Here is a 14,329-nt window from a genome sequence, read left to right as displayed (position 1 = left end):
TCTGTGTTTGTATCTTTCTCTTTATGTCACTGTGCTGTGGCAGAAGGAGCCTGGGCTTTGGAGTCACCAGGTCTCATTTAATCTTCACAGAAGTAAACATTGCTAACTCTATTTTAAAGATAAGGAAAGCTGAGGTTCAAAGGTATAAATATGAACAAGTTATGTCTCTCTATCTCAGGTTTTGTCTGTAAAAATGAGGATAATAATACTTTCCAGAGTTGTAAGGAATAAACGAACATTTATGAGAATGGTACATTTTAGAAACATCTCAATTGTTAGTTCCCTTCACTTCATCCCTTTCCCTCTACTGTACAGAGATTTCTTAAGAAAAGAGAAGTGAGAATACACTTAAATGGTATTGGATCTGTTTACCCAGCTTACTATAAGAATGTAGAACTTTTTTTCTTTTCCTGAGATGCCCCTCTCACATTTCTTCCTCAAAATGGAAAAGTTTCACAAAATAAAAGGTGTCACTGAACGCCAGTGGGCAGTGTTCGCTGTTCCACTGTAGTTGGAATTTGCTTTATGAATCATCTCAGTTATTACCCCAGGTAAGTGTGTATTCATTATTCAAGTACAAAAATAAGGGAGATAGCGATTATGGAAGAATAGCTCGGATATATCCTTTGTACATAACCAGTGGGAATGGAAGCACTTGTGACTCTGGTTCAGAAGGTGTTCTACAAGATCATCATTTTAGATAATTACTTGAATTAGTCTTAGAAATTCCAGTCTCTAAACTTATGGTCATATCATAACTGTGATAATGAGAAAGGCTTCTTGAACCTGGATTTATAACAGAAGTATCTTATGAAATATCTATTCTGATTAATGTAGTTTTTAAAATTTCTGCAGCAAAATAAGAAGCTGTTATTTAGTAAGTTTAGTAAAATTTTTAGAACCACTCTAGTGCAATTATTTTTAAATCATCTAAGCTCATTTTCTTTAATTATAACATAGAACCAACTTTTTTTTACATTTATTTTTTACAAATATTTATGGCTTTTTAAATCTCTGAACTGTCACAACCTAGTTTTAAAATACACGTGAATGTTATGTGTTTTTATCAATTTACTTACTGGTTCTTAATATTTTCCACTTTGCCAGAAATGACCAAATATCAAAAGCATTTTTGGTGTCTTCCTGTAAGTGCTAGATTTAGAATATGATAAGGAAATGTAGAATAGGAAACAGCTGGATTTGTTTCTCTTTTAAAGAAATCTTTTCTATTTTTGGTAAGTTTCAGTGTTTCTTACGTTCAGTAAATATAATTTCCCTTTAAGATTTTGATTATACTTTTAAAGAATCCTTCAGAGACTAACATAAATCTGTCTTGCTCTCTTTTAAGTTCATTTTTTGGAGTTTAATATCTGGTCATTTTTATCTTGATTAAAAATAATAAGTACTTATTTTTATTAATATCTGGTCATTGTACTTAATCTTTCCATGTCTAAGATAATTTAACTGTCTAAAAGGTTTTTTGTTTACTTTGTAAGTAATACTGGGTTTTATTATTTTGTCATTTCAGTTTTTTCTTTTAAACATTAAAATGAGAATTTGGGAAAATAAAATGACTTATCTGTTACTAATTATTGAGTCATAAATAAAAATGAAAATTGGGGTTCCTAATCCAAAACCAAACTCTTTAAAATATAAACTGTTCTTGAAAAATACAAACTTTTGCATTATCCCTGTAATAGACATATTGGATACTTTTATTAACACTATGTACTTTTAGACCAGGGTCTAACTCACATATTTAAACAAGGTCTTCTAAAAGTAGACTTTTCTATAGTTCAGTTGCAAGTGAAGAATAAATGGCCTGGATGGATGGAGATGGGTAAAAATTGCCATGATAGTGAAAAAATGATATCTCTGACTTTTGTAATTATTTGTCTAGTAACAACTCTATAATCTCTTCTAGACAAACTACTTATACATGTCCTTTTCTATTTTTTAATACATGCCCATTTTTTCCCCCTTGAGTAGCTAAGATTATTGAATTACATGTGTTTAGGTCTAACTAAGTCTTATAGGACCACAACACAAAGTATAGCAATTTTTGCCTAGCCATTTTAAAATTACGTATGGGGCACGTAGGCCAAAAGGTATAATTTTTTAGTGCAATGTTTTAAGTAATATCCTATATAAGAAAGGCTAATATCCAAATTGTCCCCACGGGCAGGAGTTTGACCTACCCAGAGTTAGATGTGTGCTGACCGCCATTTTTTTTTAAAGAGAACTAACTTTAAGGTTATGTTCATAATATAAGGATTTCCTTTGTTGTTGTTTTTTGTGTGTGTGTGTTTTCCTTCTGTCTGGGATTTGCTTTGTTTTGATGAAAAGGCCTGCTATTTTTTAAGATCAGTAAAAGGTTTATGTATTATAATTTTTTTATGTAACTTAGATGTGCAGTTGCTTTAAAATATAGAGTATTTCTGGTTGAGAATAGTAAAGTGACTACATACCTTTACCTATTTTCCTTCCCTAAACCTCTAGGAAAGTTATAGAAAAGAAAAAACAACAACACATGGATTGAAATCCAGCAGTACTGAGACTCTGAAGTGGTAAAACTATGGAGGGAATTTGAGGGATTGATTCAGTTTTGAGAATAAAAAAGAAATGAGGAGTCTATTGATGGATACAGCGAAGTAAAGAAAACTACAGCTCTGAACACACGCAGGAAAGGGCTCTCGTGGAAGTGGGAGACAGTCTCCAAGGCCAAAGTAGCAGGTACAGAGAGTAGTGCAGTAATCAGGAGAGTTCTCTAAAGTGCCAGTGGCTCTCAAACTTTAGCATTTATCAAAAGCACTTGGAGGCCTTGTTAAAACTTCTGGGGCCAATCCTGAACTTTCTGGGGGAGAGCCTAAAATGTGCATTTCCAGCATTTGTCCAGGTGATTCTGATATGCTAATCTGGCACCTACATTTGAGAATTGTAGATTTGAGATATATTGGTGCATGAAACACCTGGGCCAGTCCCCCACTTATCACTGTGCCAGCCTATAAGAATTCGGAAAATATGTCTCCTTCCATACTAATGAATTTGAAAAAGATGCCCCTCTGGACACGTGCCCTAGGCTTGGTATACAGAGTTTAGGCTGAAGCCTTGTGTTCTTGTGCAGTGCAAATATATGCCTGGCTCCAATCCAGCTTTTGCGTATGTGCACACAGGGCTATGGCTTTGTGCTGTGCCTGCAAAAGAAGCAGAATAGAAATTAAGAAAATCCAGATTTCTATCACAGACTTGAAGAAAAAGGGAGAAAAAAAGGTAATTCTGCTTAAGAAGGAAATGCCACAGACCATTGCACTGCTAAGTTTATTGCCCTTATTTTGGTATTTTGGGACACCTCATTTCAATATTTATTCATCCTCAAAAGAAGGACCAGAAAAAATGGAGGAGAGAAAATAATGATTAAAAAACATATCAGGAGAAAAATTTTCAAAGCTATTGAAAGCCAGGACCATAATACCAAGCAAGATGAATGAATGGATACATCTTGGTGAGAATTCAAAATTCCAAAGGTGCCCTAACCGGTTTGGCTCAGTGGATAAAGCATCAGCCTGCAGACTGAAAGGTCCCAGGTTTGATTCCGGTCAAGGGCATGTACCTTGGTTGCAGGCACATCCCCAATAGGAGGTGTGCAGGAGGCAGCTGATTGATGTTTCTCTCTCATCAATGTTTCTAACTCTCTATACTTCTCCCTTCCTCTCTGTAAAAAATCAATAAAATATATATATATATATATTTTTAAAATTTCAAAGGTAATGAGAAAATTAACATCTTTTAGAGAGAACAAGAAAGTTATTTTCAGGGAAATAAGATCCAGATCAGCATCAGTTTTTATCTAGAATTATTTATCTGACCCACACTGTCAACATGAAGGTAAAATGAAACAATTTTCCAGCATGCAAGGACCAAGAAAGTTTATCTCTTGACTGCCCTTTTTGAAATAGAATAACTAGAGGATATGCTTTTGCAAAATAAAAAAGAAACCCAAGAGAGGAGATATCACAGAATCTAAAAAAAAAAAGAGTGAAACTGTCAAAGGAGTACCAAGAGAAAAAAATGGGAAAAATCCTAGGATTCATCAGGCCTAGAAAATAATTGTTCCAAAAGAGAGTCAATTCCATAAAGGTCTTCAAGAACAAAGTGGTTTCTTTTAACAACGTATCACCTCGTCTAAATGGTGGGGATTCAACAGATATAGTTTAAAATTAATAAATCAAGTAATAAGTTATGGTGATGACTATAGTAATTGAATTCTTGTACAAGAGTAATATTGGTAAAAGAAAATTTGCCTTTTAACTTTGGGCTTTGGAATAATTAAAAGAACCATAGGTTTGGTAATACAAAAGGTAAACTCTGTGTGTAGGTATAGGACATTTATTAAACTACATTGATAAAGACCCAGAGTAGATACTCTATAAGTAAATAGATATTAGTTATTTAAAATTAATCTTTTTCTGGCAGGAAAGTAATATATAATTTGCTTTTAACTCTAAGCTCCTTCCTGCCAATCTTTATGCCCTCTATTTCAATTCTATAGGTATGTTAGGTGCTGTAGAGAACACAAATAAATACAAAACATAATCCATTTCTTCAAGGAGCTTCAGATATCTAGTAAGGAAGATAAAACATAGCCCAGGCAAAAAAATAAAACAAACAAAACAAACAAACAAAAAACTAACAAAGGCGTTAAAGAACAATAAGTAACACAGACAGTGTTATCAAAGGTTTTGTTTAGGAGTTGAACTGGGTCTTGTATGATGAAAAGGGAAGAGGAGGAAAGTGAGCTTTGTTGACTGGGATAGGGAGAGGGGTGAGTAGTGTGAGTAGTATATTATGTACCTAAATGTCTAGAGCAGCGGTTCTCAACCTGTGGGTTGCGACCCCTTTGGCAGTCGAACGACCCTTTCACAGGGGTCACCTAAGACCATCCTACATATCAGATATTTACATTACAATTCATAACAGTAGCAACATTACAGTTATGAAGTAGCAACGAAAATAACTTTATGGTTGGGTCACAACATGAGGAACTGTATTTAAAGGGCCAGAAGGTTGAGAACCACTGGCTAGAGTCAAGAAAGTGAGAGTTGTGGCCACAGGACAAGTAATAGACCATCCTGGAGTAGAGGTTTCTTGTTTGGGAGATAAGAGAAAACAAAATATTGGGTAGGTTGGGGTAATATTTTGGTGAAATTTGAACTTTGAAACTGGACTTTTCCCTTCAGGTTCAGGTTCTGGATAATCTGACAGCTTTTAAAACTGGACATTAATCAGTAAAAGGTGATTTAATAGGTGAATCTAGTTGAGCTGTCTTGCACGGGTTGAAGGGAAGAAAGTAGGAAGCAGGCCGAGTTAAGGAATGATTGGAGTAGTCCCAATATAACATGGCAACAGTGGTGAAAAAATGGTTACTAAAAGAAAGAAATGGATGAAAATTATAACTGACAAGAATGAGAAACTAGGATATAAGGTATGACATGGACCTTACATAATATCTAGTTCAAAACCCATAGTTAAAGATGCAGAGGTCAACATAAAAAGGTTAAATGACTTAACTAAAGCTATATTACTTTGTAGCAAAGCCCTGACTAGAACTCATGTCCATCCTATATAATTAAAGCCTAATATGCTAAGTGTCCAGTCATCCGATCATTCTTTCAACCAATCAAAGCGTAATATGCTAATGATATGTTAAGGCCATTCAACTGCTCACTGTGACATGCACTGACCACCAGAGGGCAGACACTCCGACTGGTAGGTTAACTTGCTGCTGGGGTCCAGCCGATCAGGACTGAGCGAGATGGGCTGGACATGCCCTGGAGCCCTCCTGCGGTCCCTCCCCAGCTGGCCAACCTTCTGCGTCCCTCCCCGGCCCCGTTAGTGCACTGGTGGGGTCCCTTGGCCTGGCCTTCACCCTCTCGCAATTCAGAACCCCTCAGGGGATGTCAGAGAACAGTTTTCAGCCTGATCCCACAGGCCAGGCTGAGGGACCCCATTGGTACATGAATTTGTGCACTGGGCCTCTAGTCTTTTAATAGAACTTTAAGGTTTATTCATTCAGCAGGTAATTATCAAGACCTGTTATGTTCCAGGCACTAATAAAGATGCATATGTAGGGCTTTATTTATTTTTTATTTCTTACCATTTTGTCTTTAGTTTTTGACTATGTAAGACAGGAGGTAGCGCACACAGACCACAGCCATCTGTTTTTATAAGTAGTTTTATTGGAACACAGCCACACTCATTGTTTATGTATTATTCATAGCTGCTTTTGTACTACAATGCAGAATTAAGAAATTGCAATAGGATGGTATATCCTATAGGCCTAAAATATTTACTATCTGATCCTTAAAGAAAATGTTTTCTGATTCCTGATGTACAACATTAGCATGATTTCCAAAGTTTTACACTCAGTTGAGAGTTATTTCTTTCAGTATCTCTTCTACACCATTTCCCACCCCTATAACCTTATTTTTTGGTTTATTGATTTTATGTTTCTATTTGTAAAATGAGTAAATATATGTATGTTTTCTTGTTTTGTCTTTTTCTTACACAAAGTTAGCATGCTACGTGTGTTCTTTTATGCTTTGTTTTTTCATTTAACCATACTTTCTGCGTATCAATTCTTGGAGAGCTTTCTCATTCTTTATTATAGTTGCACTAGAGGCCTGATGCACGAAATTCATGCAAGGGGCTCAGCCCTGGCAGCCCCGACTTCATCCAGAAGGTCATCTGGAAGGATGTCCAAAGGTTGTTTGGCTGTCCGGTCTAATTAGCATATTAGCTCTTTATTATATAGGATAGCAGTACAATGTGCATATGCACTACAATTTATTCTATGCTTAGACAAGACATCTGGGTAGTTTCCAATTTTTACCATTTCAAATAATGCTGCACCTTGTACATATGTATTTTTATATTATTAAAAGTGTGTGTTCAGGGTAAAAACCAAAAAATGAGAATGCTAGGTTAAAGGGTAAGTGTGTGTGTGTGTGTGTGTGTGTGTGTGTGTGTGTGTGTGTGTATGTGTGTGTTAGATATTGCCAAATTCCCAGTCATAAGGATTAATATCATTTTGTATTCCCACCAGCAATATATGAAGGAATTAGTTTCTCCACAAGGGCTACTGGCTTAATTGTGCTAAGTAATGACATTAAAATATCCTTCCCAGCTCTGGCCAATGTAGTTCATTCAATTGGATGGGCATCTCCCTTTTACCAAAAAATTGCTGGTTCAATTCCCAGTCAGGGCACATGCCTGGGTTGCAGGCTCAATCCCAGGAAGGGGCGGTGCAGGAGGCAGCCAACCGATTTTTCACTCTCACGTCGATGTGTGTTTCTCTCTCTCTCTTCCTTCCTCTCTAAAAATCAATAAAAAAATAATTTTTAAAAAATCCTTTCCATCTATCATTTCTTATTACCAATAAGAAAGAAAGGATGTAATTAAAATAAAGGATAAGAACAGCTCTTTTAATTTAAATTGCATAAATATAGCTCTTATTGTGGTTCTTTTTTACTTTTTGCTGAAGACAAATGCATTTCTTCCCTGTAATCAGAGGGATCATTTTACAATTTTAAACCTGATCATGTCTCTGCTTTTACTTGAAAGCCTTCAGGACTTTCTACAACAACTCAGATCTTAACATGGCTTTATCATGGCCTATAAGTACATGAATGATCTCAACCTTACATCTCCAGCTACTTTGGCTCTGTTTTAATCCTTTCAGTACACCAAGTTCTCTCTCACAGGGCCTTTGCATGTGGTACCTCCCTTGCCACTTTAAAGAAATAGACATGTCAAAAAATAATAAAACTAAAACCATAAAAACCCAAGTTCTTACCCTGGCTTTACTTTAACTTGTTATGTGACCCTGTGCAAGTTACTTACCCTTTTAGTTTTTCAGTTTCCTCAGCCTAAGTAAGGTGAGGCCATTGTTACAGGCGACTTCTAGGCTCTTTCCATTCTAAATGGTGAATTTGCCAGAAGCCATTTGGATGGGAAGATAATAGAACTCTGCACATTCACCCTATAGGTATTAACTGTAACTTGGCTGTAAGTATATTATACATATTTGTCTTTTATTCATAATATTTACTTAACCTTTAATTATTTTCAAAAACTACTTGAGTGAATTTCTAAAGTAAAGCAGGTTTTGAGTTTGAAACCAATTATTAAACTCATTAGTTGTCTCTACTTCTGGGGTCCTGTCTTTTGGATTCTGTTTTTGCCACTGCCATTGCACAGAGTGATGAAGGAAATACTTTTGTACCCTGTTAAGCAGTTATTGAAGTAAATATTTTTGAGAGAGGGAAGAAAGGGAAAGGGTTGGTAGAGAAGTTTGCCTGGAGTTAATTTTGTATTCTCTTATTATTCTGATCTATTGCCCTATTTAAATGATATTCTTTGTACTTTATAAAATTGTCAAAAATGCATAGCAGACATCAGGTAAAAAAGATGAGGAAAGATAAAGTAGAAATTTGAGAATTAGTGGTTTTAGGATTATGTATATATTGATCTCTGGAAAATTTTGCTAATTAAATATTGTTGGTTATTAAATATTTGGGTTGATTTAAATATGTTCTGTGTCATTAGGTCTCTCCATTAGTCCTTTTTAACTTGGAACTTATTTCTTAGAATTCATATTATAAATAGATAAACTTGTTCTCAAGCCAGCTGATGAAAAGAGCTTTTTAAAAAACAATTTACCTAGGGACTACCTTCATGTACTAATAAGCACTGTTTATAAAATTTTCTATATAAAAATTCACAACTGAATAAACAACCACACTAGGTCACATCTTTCTTCTTTTCTGACAAATGGTTAGATTGGCATGTAGGCACTAAAGTAGTTTGGATGTTGGGATGTAGTAAAGATTCTGCTAGGCAATAGTAACATAATATATTGACAAAAGATCAGGTCACCTGGTTCATCAGAGGTCCAGAATTGCAGGACCAAAAAACTATTGCTTCTGTCTCTTCTTAGCGACATACCTTTCATAAATTAAATGTTTCTCGGTTGGGGAGATCAAGTTTGCTAATGTTCCATTTTGTATTTTCTATTCCTCAACTGAATGACTAATTTTTTTAAATACCAATACCTATAATTGGGATTTATACCTCAAATTTGCTTTTAGTATTTTGAATGTAGAATATAAAGTCAAAACTCCTTGATAACATAGTATCTTCAGTTTCTTTAAATTTTCTGTTGGATAAATTATGTGCAATGCATATATTTTCATACATTCTTTTGGTAAACTAATTACTTGTATTTTCTCAGAAAAGGTAATTTCTATGTTCAGAACTAATCATTAGGGGTGTGGAAAGCTGTTTTTCAGAAATGTCCTCATCTTCTATTCCTTTGAAGGGAGTTAATGTGGAAAGGAAGATTAGTTAAATAATCTTTTATAAAAATGTTGAAAACAGTGGGCACCATTTTTTGCGGGGAAGGAGGGCTTGGTACTGTCACTTTAAGGAAACAAAAAGTAAATTCTTAGTTTTATTAATATAAGTTTTCTGGGTAAAGGAGAAACAGAAAGGAATATATAATTTACCTTAAAGTGCAACTCTAACAAAGGAAAATAACTGTAATACTCCTTCTATCCCTGTAGGTAAGGTTTGCCCAGAATTTGAAGTTCTCAATGTGAAAAATAATACTTGTTATGTTACGTATTTCTTTGTGAAGAATCTTACAAAACTTTTGATTCGTCTTTCTGTTGACAAATGGGCAATAAATATTTCACCACTGAGTGCAGTAATAACAACTATCTGATAACTATTTTGCTTGTGTTGTTTGTTGTTTTCTTTTAATCATCACCTGAGGACACATTTTGATTGATTTTTAGAGAGGGAGGAAAAAGGGGAAAGAAACATCTATTGACTGTCTCCTGTATGCACCTTGACCAAGAATCGAACTTGCAAGCCTAGTCAGGAATTGAACTCACAACCTTTTGGTGTATGGGATGATGCTCCAACCAACTGAGTCACCTGGCCATGGCTAATTGGCTTGCATTTTAAAGTAATAGCTATGCTTTGAGATCTTGCTGTCTTGCTCACAGATCTTTAATCTAAGGAAAGTTCTGAGAAATCTGTTAACAAACTACCACCTCTTTCTTCCACATCAGTAAGTTATTAGTTGCTTTTCAACTCAAAAATATACAGATTGGGATAAAAATAGGTTTACAGTTGTATGTATGAAAAATAATCCAATAATTACTAATATAATACTAATAATATAAGAATAAACTCTGTTTTGTGCACTCACAACTGTAAACTTACTTTTGCCCCACTCTCTATATTTAGTGCTAAATGTGTTTGTTTTCCAAAGCATGATATCAAATAAAGGTACTTTGAAGTCAATTAAAGAAAACATGTTTACAGCATATATCCTTTCTTTTGGGCTATAAAGGACCATGCTTAATTTCTTCCCTAGCCGTTTTGTTTGTTTGTTTAATAATTTGTTTTCCTTCTAAAGCAGGGTGAGGAACCACTTTTCTGCCAAAGGCCATTTGGATATCTATAACATCATTCAGGGGCCATACAAAATTACCAATTTAAAAATTAGCCTGCTATTTTTGGTCAAATATTTAATTAACTCACCCCTAATGGCCTTGGCAGGGCCAGACCAAATGATTTCTTGGGCTTTGTCTTGCCGATATTTCCCACCCTAATCTAAAGGAAACCATGGTTCCCTAAAGAAAATCCCTTCCTTCCCCGTTATTTCATTGAAAATTAGTTTACTTCTCTAGAAAATGACTATTATTCCTCTGAAATCATTGCATCACAAACCCAGAGAAGAGCAAAAAATCAAGTTAAAATCTTAAGAGTATTTGTCCAAGGTTGTATTCTTGAAAGAGGAAGATGTAAAAATCAGATAGGTTAAATGTTGAATTGAAATTAATTATGTGCCTATTTTCAAATAAAAATATATATATTTTTAGTTAACTTTGGAGAACTGCTTGAATTTGAAAATAAAGATATGTTGGGAAAAGAAACAGTTTCAGTGTAGTTGGTGCATCATATCTAAATTATAGCTCAAAGCAATACCTTTTTTATATTCACTGAAATGAAAATGTAGTTATATTTAGTTATTTGGCTCTTTAGTTTTACTTCTTTTTATATAAGGAACTATGTCCTTCATGAATTATTTTGACATACAGTAACATTTTAGCAACTTGAAATAATATTTTTAGCTATTCTTTATTTGGCTTTGATCAAAAGATGGAAGGGAAATAACACACAAATTGATTACTTTTTAAGTGCCAAATATTGTATTTTACTATCTTACTATTTATGGTGCTTCACTAACCTAAAATACTTAAAATACAAGTTATTTAGCATGACATAAATATACCTTGAAAATATACCTTCAGTAGAATTTTATTTTTTAAACATTTATTTAGCAAAATAACATTTAATTAGTTTTCTCCTCAATTTTTGTGGCATATAACATTTTGAAATTGGGTGCCAGTAAAGCAAGAAAATGGATCAAATAGTAATTTTAAAGCATGCTGTACTTCATAGTTAGATAGCATCTGGTTTTTATGAATTGTATGCAAATACAAAATCCTTAATGTTATCTTTAAGTGTAACAGCTCAAGATCCTCAAATAGTATCTATTATTCTACAGAAGTCATTTTTAGCTACTTTTTGGAAAAATACTCCAAAAACACTTATTATTTTAAATTACCCTCTGTTCTCATTTATGTTATTATAGTATAAGTATGATAAGTAGTTTCAATTCAGATGAAACAAATTAGATATATGTTGAATAAAATATCACTTAAACAAAACATTTAATATTTGTAAATCACTTAGTATAAAATTACTAAAAACTTCAAAGACAGTACAGATGCTCACCACATGATTTAAATCATAATCACTTTTAGACTTTGAACAACTTTTTAAGGGATTTTTTTTAATGAAGAGGAAGGTACAAATCAAAAATGGCTAAGAAAAATAAATTGGAGTGTATACAAGAATAGAATACATTTTAATGCTTATCACCTTGAATACAACTTTTTTTTAATACTAAAAACTTTAAAATGTCCACATGCTCATTTTCTTTTTGAGGTGAAGAAAGAATCGTTCAAGAAAACTTTTCACAGTTGAAGGAACTTGGAGGTTCTGTCCCAGTGAAGTTCCATTGGTTTTATTCCAGGCAGCTTATATTGTAGATTCACTGTCAAATATCTTAGTTTTTAAGGCTTCTAGGTTATGATGAATAAAGTTTTCTGTGCCTTGAACTTCCGACCATCTTGAGTCATTTCTCCTAGCAGACCAGTTTTTCATTTTTATAGAATTCTGAATTGTGTCTGACGTGAAGTAGTAAACTATTGGGTCAAAGCAGCAGTTTGAAACAGCAATGCAGAGAGTGATTGGGTACATGGTCCTTACTGCTGTCACTACTGAGCAGTTAACAAATATCTGTGTTCTCATAAGAGAATATAAAATAAGGTTAATATTATAAGGCACAAAACAGAAACAAAATATGACCAAATGTACAAAAATCATTCTTAAAACTTTAGTTTTGTTTATTTTACTTCTACTTAGGGTAATAGGTTTATTTAAAGTTCTTAGCACCATACTAGAACAAGTTACATTTAAAATTAGAGGAATAAAGAATCCAACTATTTCAATGAAAATTACAATCCGCGAGAGATAAGTTTTCCATGTGTCATCAGGAAAATTTTCAAAGCAGGCTTCTGAGGTATTATTACCCCGAGAGTGGGTAGACTGAAAAAAAACTGCTGGTGCACTTCCTCCCATCACAGTTAACCACACAGCAATGCAAACGATTTTTGCATTTCGTTTGGTTCTTAGGGTCTTTGACTTAAATGGGTAAACAATTGCCAGAAATCGATCTACACTAATGCAAGTTAAGAACAGAATGCTTCCATACATGTTGGTATAAAACAGCATCACTGAAATTTTACAAAGTAAATCTCCAAATGGCCAATTCCGTGTTGCAAAGTAAAAAATCCTGAAGGGTAGAGTAAAAACGAAAAGCAAGTCTGACATTGCCAAGTTAATCATGTACGTTGTAGTTTCATTTCGCACTTTGAGGGTACAAATGAAAATGTATATGGCAACACAGTTGGATATTAACCCAAGCACAAACACCATACTAAACATGCACCCATACAAAGTGTACTTAAAGGAGTCATCATAGGAGCATTGGGAGCTGTTACTGCTTACCATTCTAAAGGCACGGTCAGCTTACTGTGTTGAAGTCCTTAAGGCAGCAGGCTCCTTTGGTATTCAGATTTTGACCACTTAAAAAACCCCCAGTGTATTTGCAAATTCTTCGGATCTTTGGGTGGTCTTACAAATATTTCCTTTCTCTCCAGAATCTCCAAAAGAAACATGAAATTTGTTGCTGTAAAGCTTGCACTTGGTTCCTCAACAGGAAAATAGTCTCATTTTCTAGCATCCAAAAAATCTTTGAATCCAGGGCTTGTTAACCGATGAGCAACCTTTAAAAAATGCAGTTAGTGAAGCCAATCCATTGGATTGTAGATGGTAAAGAAACGCCGTGTTCTAAGATGAAATAAGTCTACTTGTCCGGTAAACTTGTATTTCAGTAGTCTGGATGATATTCCAAAATTCAGGTTTCTTTGTGCTCCAGAATGTTTAAGCTAAAGTTAGCAATTTTATTTTGCTTTTCAATGCAGACTTTCAGAGACTTAAACATTCACAATTTGGTCTCATTTACTTCTTGTCTTTTTAAAATGAAGTTTTCCTTTTTGTTATTCCGGTAGTGGATCCCAAGTGGTGGTAAGTAGAAGAGTCTTTTAAATGCTCCGAAATAAATTCCTAAGCGTGTTCGCTCTTGCTGAACGAGGTCTTTTTCTCTGTTGCCAGCTGTATTGTGTGATGGACTTTCTCTGAAGTGAAAAATAAAGGCTTGCTAGATTTGTAATATGACATCACAGGAGGAAGAGGCTGGGCTTGGACAAAGAGAGGTTTCAGCCCAGTTTGTTTGCAGCTCTTTAATCTGGAAACGTGTCTGCTGAGGATATACCTGGGAGGCTTGTCACTGTTTAGCTGCATCGTCTGGTTGTTAACTCTTTTTATGCGGAAATGCCTTCTAGGATGACAGCCTCTCGGGTTTTCTTTCTTTTCTTTCCTTTTATTCTTTCTTCTGGTAGTAATAATTGAAAGAGAGAGAAAATCAGTATTAAGCTTGTTTCTCTTATTTGCTTTTGTGTTTAGGAATATGACTATTTTTTTTTTTAGAAATAAAATATATATGAGTATTTTAATTGAAATTGCTAGTGATATCTTAATAAAGCATTTTTTAAAACTATAATGACGGAAA

At 34.3% G+C, this 14,329-nt stretch overlaps 2 protein-coding genes across 13 annotated transcripts in view; one reads left to right on the top strand and one right to left on the bottom strand.

Moving 5' to 3' along the window:
* The window catches only part of RB1 (RB transcriptional corepressor 1), a 212,614-nt gene that overhangs the window by 146,998 nt on the left and 51,287 nt on the right, over positions 1–14,329 (top strand). The window lies entirely within an intron of this gene.
* Positions 11,788–13,977, bottom strand: LPAR6 (lysophosphatidic acid receptor 6). The gene has a single exon (XM_059684631.1). It carries the CDS (start codon positions 13,207–13,209, stop codon positions 12,175–12,177), a length of 1,035 nt encoding a protein of 344 aa, XP_059540614.1. The 5' UTR covers positions 13,210–13,977; the 3' UTR covers positions 11,788–12,174.

Source organism: Myotis daubentonii, chromosome 2, assembly GCF_963259705.1.
Source record: "Myotis daubentonii chromosome 2, mMyoDau2.1, whole genome shotgun sequence".
Taxonomy (NCBI): domain Eukaryota; kingdom Metazoa; phylum Chordata; class Mammalia; order Chiroptera; family Vespertilionidae; genus Myotis; species Myotis daubentonii.
This window is presented reverse-complemented; position numbering and strand designations above follow the sequence as displayed.

What these genes read in the sequence shown, in the direction of transcription:
- LPAR6 (XM_059684631.1), bottom strand. Translation starts at nt 13,209, where the DNA reads ATGGTAAGCAGTAACAGCTCCCAATGCTCCTATGATGACTCCTTTAAG.